The sequence below is a fragment of the Carcharodon carcharias genome, chromosome 9 (assembly GCF_017639515.1).
Source record: "Carcharodon carcharias isolate sCarCar2 chromosome 9, sCarCar2.pri, whole genome shotgun sequence".
In the NCBI taxonomy this organism is placed as follows: domain Eukaryota; kingdom Metazoa; phylum Chordata; class Chondrichthyes; order Lamniformes; family Lamnidae; genus Carcharodon; species Carcharodon carcharias.
Window position 1 is genome coordinate 147,230,948 of NC_054475.1, and position 17,312 is coordinate 147,248,259.

Here is a 17,312-nt window from a genome sequence, read left to right on the forward strand (position 1 = left end):
AGGATCTGGTGCTCTGACTTACATAGTAGAGAAATTACTTTGTTACGCCTGTTGCCAGAGTTTACTGTCAGCTCATGATTTGGCTCCCCATTTTCATTTATGGGGAGATATGGTTTTGTTCATAACCTTTTGCCTTGCCTTGTGCAGACTGCTTTATTGTGCTCGAGTGTTCCTGACCTGTTGTCTTACATGGTGTTGCTTGAAGATTGGATGTGCTAACTTGTAAATTGAATTGAATGCTTGTATTTGTTAGACCAAATATATCAAATCTTGTGTATTTTGTATAAGTTTAAGATGAAAAAAAAATTCTTGTGAAATGGTGGTTCCATTGTAACCACAGGGAGCTACAGCACACTAAGATATAGAATACCTTGAATTTCTTTAATTTTATACCAATACTGCGTGAAATTAAAAGTTAGCCTTAAATTGTCTTTGCACATATTTTATGGAATGCAAGTTTTCAACAAGAGGCAGTTATAAATTTGAATTGTATTTATAAAATGATTGTCAAGTAATGCCAGTGAATTTCTTTTGCTTTTGTGATCCTTAAATATTTTTGTATGTTGTACTGTATATCTAAGGCTTAAATTGCATCCTTTTTTTTGGTTTCTCAACTTATTATTTTGAGGATGGATGGGTGGTTGAACATTTGAGTCTGACCTGAACAATTTATTCTACAAACCTGAGGTTGTACCTGCGTAAAATGGTTTCAGTTTCAGCCTATGTTGTAAATGAGAATGCAGGACTTTGGCACTAAACTCAGTTGCTCCAGTGCCCTCTGAGGATTTGTAGAAAGAAACGTTCTCTACTTCATCAATAAGTTAAAGTTGTATATTTTTGAAGTAATGTAGTCGAAAGGGGGAGGGAGCAACAATTCCATCATCTTGCACATTCGACTTTTGTGTAATGAACTTGATGAAAGGAAACCCTTTAAGGCAAGCTGCGGAAAAAAAAAGAATTTGTGCAGAATTGCAGGTCTTGAACACACACCTGAAGCACTAAATGAACTTTGCAACCAAATGGTGGAAGACGATTGGCTCAACTGACTGAACAGTGACAGCTAACGTTTGTTGCCCAGTGTATGCCTTGGATTGGGTTCTAAGCAACTGATTAGTTGACTTGATGAAGTGAGAGTTCAGTCTTCAGTCTGGTGGCCAGCTCAGGATTCTGTATGCTCCAAAAGATCAGAAGACCCTGCACATCACACTTTTAATACACTGTAAGTATATAGAAAGCGTAAGACAAAGGAAACACAACTATTTATCTTCAGGTGAAAACTTGTATCAAACAGTCGGACCTATCTCTTAATTTAAAATATTGCATGCAATTGTTTCTTGGTTTAACTATTGGCACAATGGTCAGAATTGAGTTCTGTATTTTAATGCAGTGAATTTTCACACATCTTTAACTGTTTAGATATGAAATCCTTAATTTCTATATCTAATTCTGCTAAAGTGTCTAATGAGCTCCTGTATGTCACATTTAGTCTCATTTTTTGGTAGTAACAAAAATAGAAAATGTTGAAAGTGCTCAGCAGATCACTATAGAGGCCAGATAAGTTAACGACTTCAGGTGTTGATTCTTGGTTGGATGTTGTGATAGACCCACACCTGAAATGTTAACTGTCTATTCTCTCCATAGCTTTTGTCTGATCTGGGTGTTTTCAGCATTTTTTTAATTTGCCAACATTGCAGTTTTTCTTTGCATTACTGTTGGTTAATTTTACGAACATCTAAGTGGTAGCAAAATTTTCAAACTGATTTACTTTCTCTTAAAGAAAAGCTTCAGTCTACTTAATGGCAAAATGACACTATTTGTGATACTGGAATTAGGATATAAAACTAAAAATGGAACTGGTAATGCATAATGACTTGTATTTCAGTAAACAAAATAGCGGTCATGTGAAATCCTGTGTTTACTCGAATTCTCAAGACTACCCAGCGTCTGGATGGAAAATTAGCCTCCGCTCTGTCTCTAATGACCATGGCAGGGTCAATTTGAATTAATTCACAGTATTGCGCAAATAACACATTAGGATTGGTTTCTCTTCCCCCCTGCCCCAGTAATAATATATTACTGTTAATACGCTAAGACAATTGTCTGGTTGAGGTACAAGTATTCCTAGTTAGTAAAGGCTGCAATCCAGATGTTGAACAAATAGATAATTCAAGAGTAAATTCTCTTAACAGAATAACTAATAGGGGTAAAAGCACACACTTGGATATCTCACCATTGTTCACAGTGACCATGGAAGTGGTGAATAAGAGGCAACCACAGGACTTTTTCAGTTCATTAGCGGTATGAGAACACTGACGTAAAGTCAGCATTTATTACCCACCTCTATTTGCCCTAGAAGCTGGTAGTGAGCCAGCTTCTTGCATACAACTGAGGGGCTTGGTTGCTAGGCTGTTTTACAGGGCTCAAGAGTAAACTGCATTGCTTTGAATCTGGAGTCATATATGACCAGGCCAGGTAATGGTGTAAAATTTCCTTCCCTAAAGGACATTAGTGAACCAGATGCGTTTTTAACGACATTCTGGTGGTTTAATGATCTTCATTAGTAATAATAGCTTTTTATCCCTGATTTATTTAATTAATTGAATTTAAATACTCATCTGCCATGATAGGATTTAAACTTATGTCTCTGGATTATTAGTCTGAGCTTCAGGGTAACTATTAAAATAACCACTATGCTACTGTAACCCTGAAATTAGCTGAAGATAATTATTAGAATGTGTGAGAATTCGTAAGCCTTTATATATTTATTGCAGCAGAAGTAGTAAATAGTTTGAAAAGTTAGTGTAAGCTCATCACTAGAAGGGTTTTATGAGACGTGTTGAGCTTGTGATGGGAAGGGAAAGTATCTCCATAACACCTAGAAAGATGGTGTGAAGTCCAGTTAATAAAATTTGCTGCAGAGAGCTGCTTCTGCCCCTTTTCTGCCACCCTATAGTTAGCCAAATAAGCTCAATTCGAAGTATTCTTGCCTTTGAATCAAGATTGTGGGTTAAGCCCCCCCAAGGACTTGAACATGAAGGCTGCATTGTCCATACCATTATTCGGGTGTAATTTTTATTAATGCCACCCCTATTCCAGCTGTACATAAAAGATCCCATAATCTTTAAAGAGCAGATTGTTTCCCCTCTCAACCCACATCACCAAAAATAATTCAAAAATGATTTACGTTTGTGGGATTTTGCTATACACACCTTGACTGTTGTGTTCTTCCACATTTGACTACATGCAAAAATAATTGGTTGTGAAGTGTTTTCTGATGTTCTGAGGATCTGAAATTGCTGTACAAATGTAAGATTATCAGTTCTTGCCTTTCTTCTTTCTCCTGATCATGGGGGCTTCCCTCCCACCACCAACCAGCCTTTCATTTCTGTGGTTGGTGTGCTAAATTAAATCTGTTCATTTTAAATTTTTTGCAGAAGAATGAGCAAAAGGAATAAATAGATTGCTGATAGCATATTGTATTCTCTTGTAGCCACTAGTAAAGTAATACATATATGAACAGGCACTGTAATGGGGTTGCACTGTTTCGAAGTAGAATAGTTTTACATTTATAGTACTTGACTAGTATTAGCAGCCAAAATATTTGGAACAAACTTAGAATAAAATTTTATTTGTCATGCTCAAATTAAAGTTTATCCAAAATAACTTATTCAAGGCTCTCGTGAATGTAGATTTTGCTTTTCTCTGAATATTTCTCAAGATATTAGTTCCATGGCAGCAAATAAAATGATTGCTAAGTGTAATTACAGAAATTTTTATAGGACAGGAAACCTACATGGGGCCTTGTGGAATGTTTCATCCATTTGATCTAGAGTCTTGTACTATGCATATGAGTAATGCAAGAAAGATAAAAGCCATGAATTATTTCTGATGAGTACTAAGTCAATGAATATCAAGACATTTTATGTTGAAGGGACTTTGGTATACTATAAATATTAAGGGAATCTATATTCTCTCGCACAAATTATTACTGACTCTTTTTTCCCCAAATGATTTTTGGATGAGACTAACTTTCTGCAAAATATGTAAAATTGAACTTAATTTGAGCAAGTTGTCTTTGTATAGAAAACAGTGACTGCCTACAAGGAACTGCTTGGTACTGATCACTTTTAAATGTCAAGTATTCAAATATCAAATTTAATTTTTCTCAACTGTTTTCCTTTTTTGCCAGAATTGCCAAGAAGATGCTGCTAGCAGAAATAAATGCAAATTTATCATCTAATGATGATAAATCTTCAGAGGAGGAATCTGAAGAAGAAAGGAAGAAATCGGACCAAAAAAATGAAGTCGAGGAAGAAGAAGAAAATGGTGAGGAAAAGCAAAATATGAAGTCACAAACTGTAGGAATCTTGATAAAATATGTTCAGTGCAGGAGGCAACACATTTTTCCCATTTTCAGAGCAAAGCTTTTGCCTCTAGTATTAAATATACCAAAAGCTTTTAACTCTTTTAATTAAAAGGAATTGTTAAATTTTAGAAATTTCTTTAAAATCTTTATTTCTAATTAAATAGTATATTGCAATTTTGATCTTTGTCCTTCCCTTCCACTGCAAGTTTTTGAAAATCCCTTCTCATTGCCCTCTCTGTAGGTGGGAATAAAACCTATTAGCACATCCAGCAAATAAATTTTCTTAATTATGCATCTGTGTTAAATTGCTGGACTGCTTTGCGGCTTTAATTATCTTGTATAAATACATGCACACGTATGTGCCAGAAAACTCTATGCAACCCTTTCTATTGTGACAGATGGTGAATAAATATGGAATGGGGAATAGGGCAACTGATTTTCCAGTAGTCTGTCTTTAAATCGGTTTCTGGAGTGGGTTTACTTTTTGTTGCAATTATTTTAGAGTGCAAAGCAAACTAGTGATTTGCCATATAAACACAATAATTGGTTAATTCATCTAGAGGGGACCATAACGTTTTCAAGGATTTCTGGTTTGTAATATACGGATAATTGATTGCATATTTATGTAAGAAAGCAAAATAATTTCATCTAATGCTGCAAGACCTGAAGGCAGTGAGAGCAATAGCTAGCTGTTTGTCATACATTAAAGAGCAACCTTAAATTTATATAAGACCTTTCAGCAAATGCTTAACGGCCTTTGAATTGTAAACATGGTTATAATGTTTGCAAAGCTGAGCATCCAGTTGGCATGCAGGAAGGTTCCATAAAAAGTGAGATAAATGGTGAGCTAATCTGTTTATGATGTTGATTAATGAATGGCTGTGGCTCGGTATACAGGTAAATTCTCCTTTTCTTTAAATAGTGCCTCGAGATCTTTTACATCTATCTAAGAGCAGCCAGGTCCTCAGTTTGTCTTATCTGAAAGATAGCACCGATGAGTGCAGCAGTCCCTCAGTACTACACTTTTATTCTTTCGCAGGATGTGGGCATCGCTGACTAGGCCAGAATTTGTTGCCCATCCTGTGAGCAGGTGTTGGTGAGCTGCATTCGTGAACTGCTGCAGGTACACTCACAGTGCTGTTAGGCAGGAAGCTCCAGGATTTTGACCCAGCAACTGTGACAGAATGGCAATATAGTTCCTGGTCAGAATGGCGTGTGGCCTGGAGGGGAACTTGCAGGTGCTGGTGTTCCCATGCATTATCTGCCCTTGTCCTTCTAGGTGGTAGAGGTCGTAGGTTTGGAAGATGCTTATGAAGAAGCCTTGGTGAGTTGCTGCATATGGTGTACACTGCTGCCACTTGGCATTGGTGGTGAAGGGAGTGAATGTCTGTGGTTGGGTGCCAATCATGGGCTGTTTTGCCTTGCATGGTGTTGAGCTGCTTGTGTTGGAGCTGCATTTATCCAGGCAAGTGGAGAGTATTCCATTGCACTCCTGCATTGAGCTTTGTAGATGGAGGACAAGCTTTGGGAAGTCAGGAAGTGAGTTACTAGCTGCAGAATTCCCAGCCTCTAACCTGCTTTTGTGGCCACAGTATCTATATGGCGGTCCATTTCAATTTCTGATCATTGGTAGCGCCCAGGATGATGGTGGGTGATTCAGCGATGGTAATGCAATTGAGTGTCATGGGGAAATTCTCTCTTGTTGGAGCTGATCATCGCCTGGCACATATGTGGCATGAATGTTATCCAAGTCTTGCTGTATGTTGACATGGACTGCTTCAGTATCTGAGGAGTTGTGTATGATGCTGAACACTCTGCAATCATCAACGAACATCCCTACTTCTGACATTATGGAGGGAAGATCATTGAAACAGCTGAAGATGGTTGGGCCTAGGACAATACCCTGAGGAACTCTTGCAGTGATGTCCTGGAACTGAGATGATTGACCTCCAATAACCACAATCTCCTTTTGTGCTAAGAAGCTTGACGCCATCCAGGGCAAAGCCAGTTTGATTGACACTCCTTCCACAAACATTCAGTCCCTCCACTACTGATGAACAATAGCAACAGTGTGTACCATCTACAAGATGCAGAAACTCACCAAGGCTCCTTAGGCAGCACCTTCCAAACCCATAATCACTACCACCTAGAAGGATGGGGCAGCAGACACAAGGGGGGCCCACCACCTGGAATTTCCCCTCCAAGCCACTTGCCATCCTGACATAGAAATATATTGCCTTTCCTTCACTGCCACAGGGGAGCTACCCCCCCCACCCTAACAGCACTGTGGGTGTACGTACACCACAGGGACCGCAGTGGTTAAGGAGGGCAGCTCACCACCACCACTACCAGCTCAAGGGCATTTGGGGATGAGCAATAAATGCTGGCCTAGTCAGTGATGCCCACATCCTGTAAAATGAATGAGGGGGGAAAATGGTTTGATTGCACCCAGTGGAGAGTTTTCCCTCTGATTCCCATTGACTTCAGTTTTGTAAGGGTTCCTTGATCTCATACTCAGTCAAATGCTGCCTTAGTGACTGCCCTTGACGACTTCACCTCACCTCTTCAGTTCAGCTGTTTTGTCCATGTTTGAGTCAAGGCTGTATTGAGGTCAGTAGCCGAGTGGCCCTGGTGGAATCCACACAGCATCAGTGAGCAGGTTATTGCTGTGTATGCCGCTTGATAGCATGGTTGACAACACCTATCATTTTAATCGAACATAGACTGATGGGGTGGTAATTGGCAAAGTTAGATTTGTCCTACTTTTTGTATACAGGACATACCTGATTTTCCACATTGTCAGATAGATTCCAGTGTTGTAGCTGTTACTGGAACAGCTTGGCTGGGGCGCAGCTAGTTCTGCAGCACAAGTCTTCAGTGCTACTGCTGGAATGTTGTCCCGACCCATAGCCGTTGCAATATCCAGTGCCTTCGGATTGTTTTTCTTATCATGTGGAGTGAATCTAATTGGCTGAAGAATGGCATCTCTGATAATGGGGGCCTCAGGAGCTAAGGTGGATTATGCAGTCGGCACTTCTGGCTGAAAATGGTTGCAAATGCTTCAGCCTTGATGTGCTGGGCTCCCCCATCATTGAGGATGGGGATATTTGTGCAGGATGCTCCAGTTGTTTAATTATACACCGTCATTCATGATTGGAGTGGCAGGACTGCACAGCTTTGATCTGATCGGTTAGTTGAGGAATGGCTTAGCTCTGCCTGTCATTGTGCTGCTTCTGCATTTTGGCATGCAAATAGTACTGTGCTTTAGCCTCACCAGGTTGACCCCTTTTATGGTGTGCCTGGTGCTGCTCCTGGCATAAAAACAAAATGCTGGAAAAACTTAGCAGGCCTAACAGCATCCGTGGAGTGAAAATCAGTTAACATTTTGAGTTCTCTTCAGAACTAAAGAGAAGTGAAAATATGATGAAGTTTATACTGTTTAAGGGAGGTGGAGCAGGTGGAGCTGGATAGAAGGCCAGCTTCATCAGGTGGGGACAAAGGAGAGATTGACAAAGATGTCATGAGCAAAAGGACAAAGGGGTGTTAATGGTAGTGGTACTGGCTAAAGGAGGTGCTGATAGTAGCATTAAGGTAAGAAAACAATGTGGTGGTAGCAGGACAAAGGTAGTACTCTGGAAAGAACAGCATGAACAAGTGACAGATGGCCCTTGTGGGGGAGGGGGAGGGGACAGTGGTGGGAAAAAAGATTGAAAATAGGATAAAATGAATAAAAATGAATTTAAATAAAAATAGAAATAAAAGTAAGTGGATAAAAAATAAAAATTAAGAAACGAGAATGGATATTGAAAAAAGGGGATGTAAAGGGGGAGAGGATGGAGGAGAGCTCATGCTCTGAAGTTGTTGAACTCAATGATAAGTCTGGAAGGCTGTAAATGCCTAATCGGAAGATGAGGTGTTGTTCCTCCAGTTTGCGTTGGGCTTCTCTGGAACGTTGCAGCAGGCCAAGGACGGACATGTGGACATAAGAGCAGGTTGGTTTGTTGAAATGGCAAGCGACTGGAAGGTCTGGGTCATGCTTGCGGACAGAACAAAGGTGTTCTGCAAAGCAGTCACCCAGTCTGCGTTTGGTCTGTCCAATGTAGAGGAGACCGCATTGGGAGCAGCACATGCAGTAGACCAAATTGAAGGAGGTGCCAGTGAAGCCCTGCTTCACCTGAGAAAAGTGTGTTTGGGCCCTTGGACAGTGAGGAGGGAGGAGGTAAAGGGTACTTACACCTTCTGCGATTACATGGGAAGGTGCCGTGGGAGTGAGATGAGGTGTTGGGGGTGATGGAGGAGTAGACCAGGGTGTCCGGGAGGGAATGGTCCCTATGGAATGCCGATGAGGTGAAGGAAAGATAGCACCACTAGTGACCAAATGGGCCAAGTCCTGAAGGAAATAACTGCTAGACTAGGCCTGCAGCAGGCGGTGAGGGAGCCACCGAGGGGACATGCTACTGGCATGCTCTTCTGCCCTTTTCGTTGAACCAGGGTTGATCCCCTGCTGTTGATGGTAATAGACGGTAATGGTAGTGAGGAAAATGCCAGACCATGAGGTTACAGATTTTATTTGAATACAATTCTGCTGCTGTTGATGGTTCATGGATGCCCAGTCTTTGAGTTGCTAGATGTGTTCTGAATCTATCCCATTTAACTAGTGCCACACAACACAATGGAGAATATCCTCAATATGAAGTTGGGACTTCGTCTCCACAACGACTGTGCGATGGTCACTCTTACCAAATTTGTCATGGATAGATGTATCTGCAACAGATAGATTGGTGAGGATGAGGTCGAGTAGGTTTTTTCCTATCGCTGGTCCCCATACCACCTGCTGCAGGCCTAGTCTAGCAGTTACATCCTTCAGGACTTGGCCTGTTTGGTCACTAGTGATACCACTGAACAACTCTTTGTGATGGACATTGAAGTCCCCCACCCAGAGTGCACTCTGCACCCTTGTCATTCTTGGTGCTTCCTCCAAGTGGTGCTCAACATGGAAGAGTACTGATTCATCAGTTGAGGAGTGAGCGGGTGGCAGAGGGGTGGGTGGCTGCGGTAGGTGGTAATCAGTCGATTTCCTTGCCCATGTTTGATGCCATGAGACTTCATGGGATCCGGAGTCAATGTTGAGGACTCGTAGGGCAATTCTCTCTTGACTGTATACCTCTGTGATGCCACTTCTGGCCTATCCTAAAGGACATTCGTGAACCAGGTGGATTTTTATGACCAGTCGTGACCATTACTGGGGTTAGCTTTTAATTCCAGATTTTAAAAATTAATTGAATTGAATTTCCACCAGCCTCCAAGGTGGGATTTGAACCAGTGTCCCATTAGCCTATACCTCTGGCTGACTAGTCCAGTGACATTACGCTCTGCCACTGTCTCCCCATTAATCAGTCTAGACCATGTGCCTATCGCTGGAGTGGAATTTGGAACCCACAACTATCGAAGCAGCTCAGACTGATGCCACTGAACCAATGCAGGTTAACTAAAATACATTCAAAAATAGAGTATTTTGAAAGAATTGTTCACGTTCCAAACATACAAGGAAATGGTGTTTGACTAAAATTGTGTTCTCAACTAACTTACAAATCTAAAATTAAGATGAAGACTAAAATCAGATTAAAGCTGGGATTTCTAGGACTAGGGTATCATATGGCATTGACTTTTTTTTTTGCAGGAGGAGAATTGGAACCTTGGTTAAAACTGTCAGTTAAATTACCCTATAAATGTGACCAATTCACTTATGTATGTCACAGAAACAGGTGCCTGCTGGTGCTTATGCTGCACACATTTCACTAAGTATCCTTCAGGGAAGGAAACCTGCCATCCTTACCCAGCCTAACCTATGAGAGTCAACCTCAACAACATGGTTGGCTCTTAATGGAACTCTCACTCTTTTTCTTTTCTTCATTTGTTTTATTTTCCCTATTTTGATATCCATTCTGGTGAAATGTTTATCTCCATATTTCTTTAGTTGAGTAGTAAAACATAGAAAATAGGAGCTGGAGTAGGTCATTCAGCCCTTCGAGCCTCCTCTGCCATTCAGTATGATCATGGCTGATCCTTATCTCGGCACTATACTCCCATGCTCTCTCCATACCCCTTTAGAGTCCAGAAATCTATCCATTTCCTCCTTAAAATATGTTCAGTGACTTGACCTCCACAGCCTTCTGTGTTGGAGAATTTTACAGGTTCACCACCCTCTGAGTGAAGAAGTTTGTCCTCATCTCGGTCCTAAATGACCTACCTTGTATCCTGACACTATGACCCCTTGTTCTAGAACCCCCAGCCAGAGGAAACATCATCACTGCATCCAGTCTGTTCAGCCCTGTCAATTTTGTTTCAATGAGATCTCCTCTCATTCTTATAAACTCCAGTGAATACAGCCTAGTCAACCCAATCTCTCCTCATATTACAATCCTGCCAATCCAGGAATTTGTCTGGTGAACCAAGCTGCACTCCCTCTATGCCAATTATGTCCTTTCTTGAGTAAGGAGACTAAAACTGCACACAATTCTCCAGGTGTGACCTTACCAAGGCCCTGTGCAGCTGCAGTAAGACATCCTTTCTCCTGTATTCGAGTCCTCTCACAGGGAAGGCCAACATACTATTTGATGCCTTAACTGCTTGCTACATCTGCATGCTTGCTTTCAGTGATTGGTGTACAATGGCACCCAGGTCCCTTTGTACACCAACATTTCCCAATCTGTCACCATTTAAATATCACTTCGCCATTCTGTTTTTCCTACTGAAATGGATAACTTCACACTTATCCACATTATACTGCATCTGCTATGTATTTGGTCACTCACTCAACTTGTCTTAATCGCCTTGAAGCCTCTTAACACCCTCCTCATCGCTCACATTCCCACCAAGTTTCATGTCATCAGCAAACTTTGGAATATTACATTTGGCTTCCTCATCCAAATCATTGATATATATTGTGAATAGCTGGGTCCCAAGCCCTGATCCCTACAGTGCCCTGCTAGTCATTGCCTACCACTCCACAAAAGACTCATTTATTCCTACTGTGTCCTGCCTGCTAACCAATTCTCAACCCATGCCACTATATTACCCCCAATCCCATGTGCTTTAATTTTGCTCACTAACCTCTTATGTGGGACTTTATTGAAAGCTTTCTGAAAATCCAAATACACCACATCCACTGTTTTTCCCTTATCTATTTTGCTAGCTATGTCCTCAAAAAATACTCCAGTAGGTTTGTAAAACATCAGTTCCTTTTCATAAATGCATATTGACTTTGTCTAATCTCGTTGATATTTTCTAAGTGTCCTGTTTTCACATCCTTTATAATAGACTCTAGCATTTTCCCTTCTATTGATGTTTGCTCCCTCCCTCCTTTTTGAAATATTGGGGTTACAGTTGCCACCCTCCAATCTGCCAGACTGTTCCAGAATCTACAGAATTTTGGAAGATGACAACCAACTATTTCCATGGCAACCTTCTTTAGTACCCTGGGATGTAGATTATCGGGCCATGGGGATTTATCGGCTTTTAGCCCCATTAATTTCTCCAGCACTATTGTTTTTGTAATATTAATTTCCTTCAATTCCTCCTTCTCACTAGACCTAGTATTTCTGGGAAGTTATTTGTGTCTTTCTCCATGCAGACAGTGCTAAAGTAGTTGTTTAATTGCTCTGCCATTTCCTTGTTCTTGATATAAATTCTCCTGTTTTGGCCTGCAAGGGACCTACATTTGTCTTCACTAATCTTTTTTTTTATATACTTACAGAAGCTTTTGCAGTCCATTTCTACATTCCTTGCAAGTTTACTCTCGTGCTGTATTTTCCCCTATTTAATCAATCTCTTGGTCCTCCTTTGCTGAATTCTAAACTGCCCCCAATCCTCAGGCTTGCTACTTCTTCTAGCATCTTTATATGAGTCCTCTTTGGATCTAATACTACCTTAAATTTCCTTTGTTAGCCATAGTTGGGCTGCTTTTCCTGTTGTGTTTTTGCGCCAGAAAGGAATGTATGGCTGTTGCAACGCATACATTTGTTCCTTAAATATTAGCCATTGTCTATCCACCATGAAGAATTGACTAACTTCCTGAAATATAAATTGTCCAATAGACTAAAATGAAAACACAGGAAACAAAAACATTTTTTGGTCCCTTGGTCTACAATCAAAGTATGTCGGAAATGGAGTTTAACAGAACTGAAGATAAATAAAATAATTAACTTAAAGATTAAGCTGTATATATGAGACTGAAACTAATATTTTTAGACCTACAATGCTGTTTTCTTGTAAAGGCTTTAATAAAGTGGACCTTAATTATTTAAGTAGATGCGGAAGAGGAAGCTGAGGTGGATTCTGATTCTGATTCTGACTTTGAAATGACGAAGAAACCACGCTATAGGCATCGACTTTTGAGACACAAGCTCACAATGAGCGATGGTGAATCTGGGGATGAAAAGAAGGGATCCAAAGTCAAAGATGGAACAAAAGAAGGCACACGAAAGAGTAGAAGAAAAGGTACATGGGATGTTACTTTTTGTTCAGACTAAAAATGTAGGCCAAGTTGTGATGCTGCTTTAGCAGAGGCCCTGGAAAACCAGCAGGCTTTAAACTGATTTAATTGGTATAGACATCAAGTCTTATCACTTTTTGCAGAATTGCCTTTGTGTTTCCTCAGTAAATATTGACAAACTTTTAAAGCCATTTTAATTTTCTTTTCAGTAAGTAGCAATGAAAATACTACTGAGCAGGAGAGTGACTCTGATTTTCAGGAATCTGAATCAAGTGAGGAAGAGGAAAGTGATTCTGATGATAAACGGAAGCGCCCGAGAACAAGGTATAGAATCTGTTCTTTAAAACTGCCAAAATTCACCCTTTTTTATTTTGTGTAATATCTGCAAATATTTCCTGCTGATGTTTTAGTGAGTTGTACAGAACCAAGGACAGGATTAGCCTGCTGTTTTAAAACTTTATTTAAATGTGTTCTTCCTGTGGATGCCTTTGGGGTAATTGCATCTTTTGTTTTGATACTGACCATATAAGCCAGATGATCCCAGCTTTGACTCATAATTTTTGTTGAATGTGTTGATTTCGGCCAAACCAGCAGAATGGTATCACTGTTCCTGACTGAGGAGAGGGAGAATTTCCACTTGGTGCTCTCCTGGAGCCCCTGTGGGAAAGTGGGCAGGACAGGAGGATAGGATAAGGCTGGCTGTGAAGCTCTTCACAAACATTTATTGTCCAAGTTCACCAATGAAGGAAGATACTAGAGGGCTAATAGTAGCTTTTACATCTGGAAGTGTGTAGTGTTCTTGTTCTAGTACTGAAATGTAAGTGTAAGATGGCAACATGATAAAAGTATTTTCCATGATCCACAAAGCAATCAGTCGGCTTACTTTACTCTGGCTTTTAGGTAAAGTGGATGATTGTGCCTCGTGTGGTTATGTTTTGGTGCTGGCACATTTTTTGAATCTGTAACCGCTCTGCTACCTTAGTTCTTTAAGCTCCAAAGCACATTCCTAGCAATACAAGAACAGAAGTCATTCAGCTCCTTGACCCTCCCCTACCATTCATTTAGACTCTGGCGGATCTGTACTTCATTCCATTTACCCAACTTAACTACACGTCCTTTAATCTTACCTAACAAAAATATATCAATCTCTGTATTTAAAAACTCCAATTTTCCCAGGATCCAGAGCCTTTTGCGGTGTTGGTGGGGTGAGGAGAGGAGGAAGTGGAAAGAGATTTATACTACTTGTGGAAATACTGCTTTCTGGTTTCCTTCCCAAAATGGCTTAGCTCTAACTTGAAGATTGCATCCACTTTTTCTTGATTCCATTATCCCAAGAAAGTCTTTTTCTGCATCTACCCTATTGAATCTTACCATTTTAAACACCTTGATCAGATCACACCTCAATCTTCTGTACACAAGGGAATACTTAAATTTTCTTGAAACTGCCCTCATAATTTAACTCCCTGGTAGCTCCCAGTGAATTTGCACTGTATTGCTTCCAAGGCCAATAGATCTTTCCTGAGTTGCAGTACTCTAGATGGTACTTGCATAGGTCTGGGAGGGATCCTGTTCCATGCTTCTCAAACTCTTGTTTCCTTTATCTGTTCCCATGGATCCAAGTAATTCTGGCACAGCTTTTCCACTGGAGAAAGTTATAGTTTGATTGTCATGTAGCAGCAGAAATTACCATTATATTTCCAAGGTTTGGAGGTTCAAACAAATAAATATGTAATTTTACATTTGTATGCAGAGCGTCTAAGAAAGAGGCAGAGGAAAATCAACGTAGCTACCTACAGAAAAAGAAAAGACGGCGAATTAAAGTCCAGGAAAACTCATCAAGTGATAAGGTATTTTCAGAGATACTAATTGTGCCACACAACCCTGTTCCATGTTGTTTTGGACTAGTGCTCTTTTGGCTTTGAGTTTAAAAAAAAAACCTGCATGTTTCCCATGATGATATATTATATGTGTTGCAAGTTTAATTGTTTCCTTGGTACAATCCTTTGGAGACGAACTAGTGCACGTTTTGAAGAGTTACTGATAGCTTAATGGGAACATTGGTAATCATATCTACAGGTGAAGCAAAGTGGGTATGTGTTCACATAGCAGCCTAAGTGTTACTGCTTGGACCTTGTTATGTGATAAATACAGTGTAAAGTAATTTATAGGGATTGCATACTGGAAAACGTCTGTCTTCACAAAACTACATTTTAAAGGCAACCTTGACAATGAGCACTATTTTTTGAATGTGGTTGGCTGTTAGAAAAACCTTAATCTTGACAACCATTCAAGGGGCATAAAAGTGTGAACAGAGTTGCGACATTGAGTAGACCTGAATTGAACAGACTGAAATCTTGTCAGGGATAATGCTAAACTCCATTCTCTCAGGACCTGCCAACAAGGATGCTCTATTGTTCACAAACTGACGAATACCAACCCTTGATCTCTTCCTAACTCCCTCTGGACAATGATCTAACCACTGAACATCAAGCTATCATTTCCTAGACTGTACAGGACCCCATCTCTTATAGAGATTTTCCCTCTATGGCCTCTAACCTGGCACATCATGCTTCTGTCTCCTTCCCAAGGCCCATAGGCTGCCCTAGTAGACCTATCATTTCAACCTGCTGTTGCCCCACAGAACTGACTCCTCCTTATCATGAATATTTTTTCCTCCCCTGGTCCAGTCTCTTAACACCTACGTCGGCAACTCCTCCGTCCTTTGCGATTTCAACAGTTTTGATGTGCTAATTGTCTGCTATGCATGACCAATCCTTTTATACTTCCATCCCTCACCAAAACAACCTGAAAGCCTCTCTGCTTTGCTCTTGAACAGAAGTCCACCCAGTCTCCATCCACCACCATATTCCTCCGTCTGGCTAAGCTTATTCTTGCATGAATTCAAAGGAGACACAGTTCACTCATTTCCTCCAAATAAGTTGCTGTGGAAATCCCTAATACCCTTGCCTTTTTCTCAACGTGGAGCATTTTTTGTTTCAGACCCACTCTTGTCCCCTCCCTCCCCCCTCTTTTTCAGTACATTGATGGCTGCATTGGTTCCATTTCCTGCTCTCACCCTGAACTGAAAATTTTAATAAACTTTGCTTCCAATTTCCACTCTTAGTTTGCCTTTGTGCTCTATGCCTCCATTTATAAAGCCCGGGATCCTTTTTTTGCCCTTACCTTCCACCCCATCAGCTTTCATATTCAACAGATTATCCTCCACCCTTTTCACCACATTTAGCATGATGCTGCCACCACCAAATACATCTTCTCCTGCTTCCCTTTCAGTTTTCTGAAGGTACCTTCCCCTCTGATAATCTGGTCCACTCTCCAATCACCCAACATTCCTTTCCCATCCCGTGCAAGCGCAGGAGCTACTACCCCTTTACCTTGTCCCTTCTCACCAAGGGCCCAAACGTTTCTTCCAAGTGAAACAGCGATTTAATCAGAATTTTGATTTCATATACAGTATTTGCTGCTAATGTTGCGGCTCCCTCTACATTGAGAAGGCCAGATGCAAATTGGGTGACCACTTTGTACAACACCTCTGTTCAGTCTGTTACCAATGATGTTCCTGATATTGGAATTATAGCTTTCTCTTTAAATGTGTATAAATTTAAATAAATCAAACCAGATCACATCAATTTTTTCTTAAGCAGAGCAATTCTGAAGATGAGGGCGATGGTGATAGTGATGAAAATGACAATGATTCCAAATCCCCTGGAAAAGGTCGGAAGAAGATTAGGAAGATTTTGAAAGATGGCAATTTACGTACAGAAACTCAAAATGCTTTGAAAGAAGAGGAAGATAGAAGAAAACGCATTGCCGATAGAGAAAAAGAGAGGGAAAAGTTGAGAGAGGTATTGTTTTAGTTTTTGTTCTATATGGACATAGTTTATAGATCCTTGTAGAATTGAAGGGAATCCTGTACATAGCTTGCCAATTAAGATTTTGCGATTTTTTTTTTTTCACTACCTGGGTCATAAATTTCAAAGCATTCAATTTTTTTCATATAGTCAGAGTAAATAATTTAAGCATAAATTCTTTTTGCAGAGGACTGATGCATACTCCATCTAAGGAGCACAAGTTAGCTAAGACTGGGTGTGAGTGGAATAGACTATCTTTTTGCGAATTGGATTAAATATGTAATTACAAATACTTATCTAGCTTGGATCTATCATAACAATTAGTGGGTTGTTAAACAAAATTCAGTTAACAAGAGCAGTTTTTTTTTCTTGGTGGAAATTGGAGAAGAGGGCGAAGGAAGCAAATGGAAGTGAAGTGCAACCAACTTTCATGACTGATATAAGTTGTAATTATTCTAGTGGTAATGTGGTACCATCTTTACTTTAATATCCCTAAATATCATGTAGTGAGGTAGCAGATTGGCTCTAGATATTGTGCTCTGGATTTTTCAACTAAATTAAGTGGAGAAACTATATGGAAGTA

The 17,312-nt window shown here is 40.3% G+C and overlaps 1 protein-coding gene across 11 annotated transcripts in view; it reads left to right on the forward strand.

The window, feature by feature from the left end:
* Window positions 1–17,312, forward strand: part of atrx (ATRX chromatin remodeler) — a 179,830-nt gene that overhangs the window by 58,626 nt on the left and 103,892 nt on the right. For 8 of the 11 annotated variants that reach the window (XM_041195423.1, XM_041195422.1, XM_041195421.1 and 5 more), the window contains 5 exons: window positions 4,190–4,326; window positions 12,674–12,865; window positions 13,070–13,184; window positions 14,611–14,707; window positions 16,520–16,723. In XM_041195423.1, the coding sequence (XP_041051357.1) occupies window positions 4,190–4,326; window positions 12,674–12,865; window positions 13,070–13,184; window positions 14,611–14,707; window positions 16,520–16,723 (745 nt within the window). The remainder of the gene's footprint in view (window positions 1–4,189; window positions 4,327–12,673; window positions 12,866–13,069; window positions 13,185–14,610; window positions 14,708–16,519; window positions 16,724–17,312) is intronic. The other 3 variants (XM_041195417.1, XM_041195426.1, XM_041195419.1) reach the window with 2 other exon arrangements.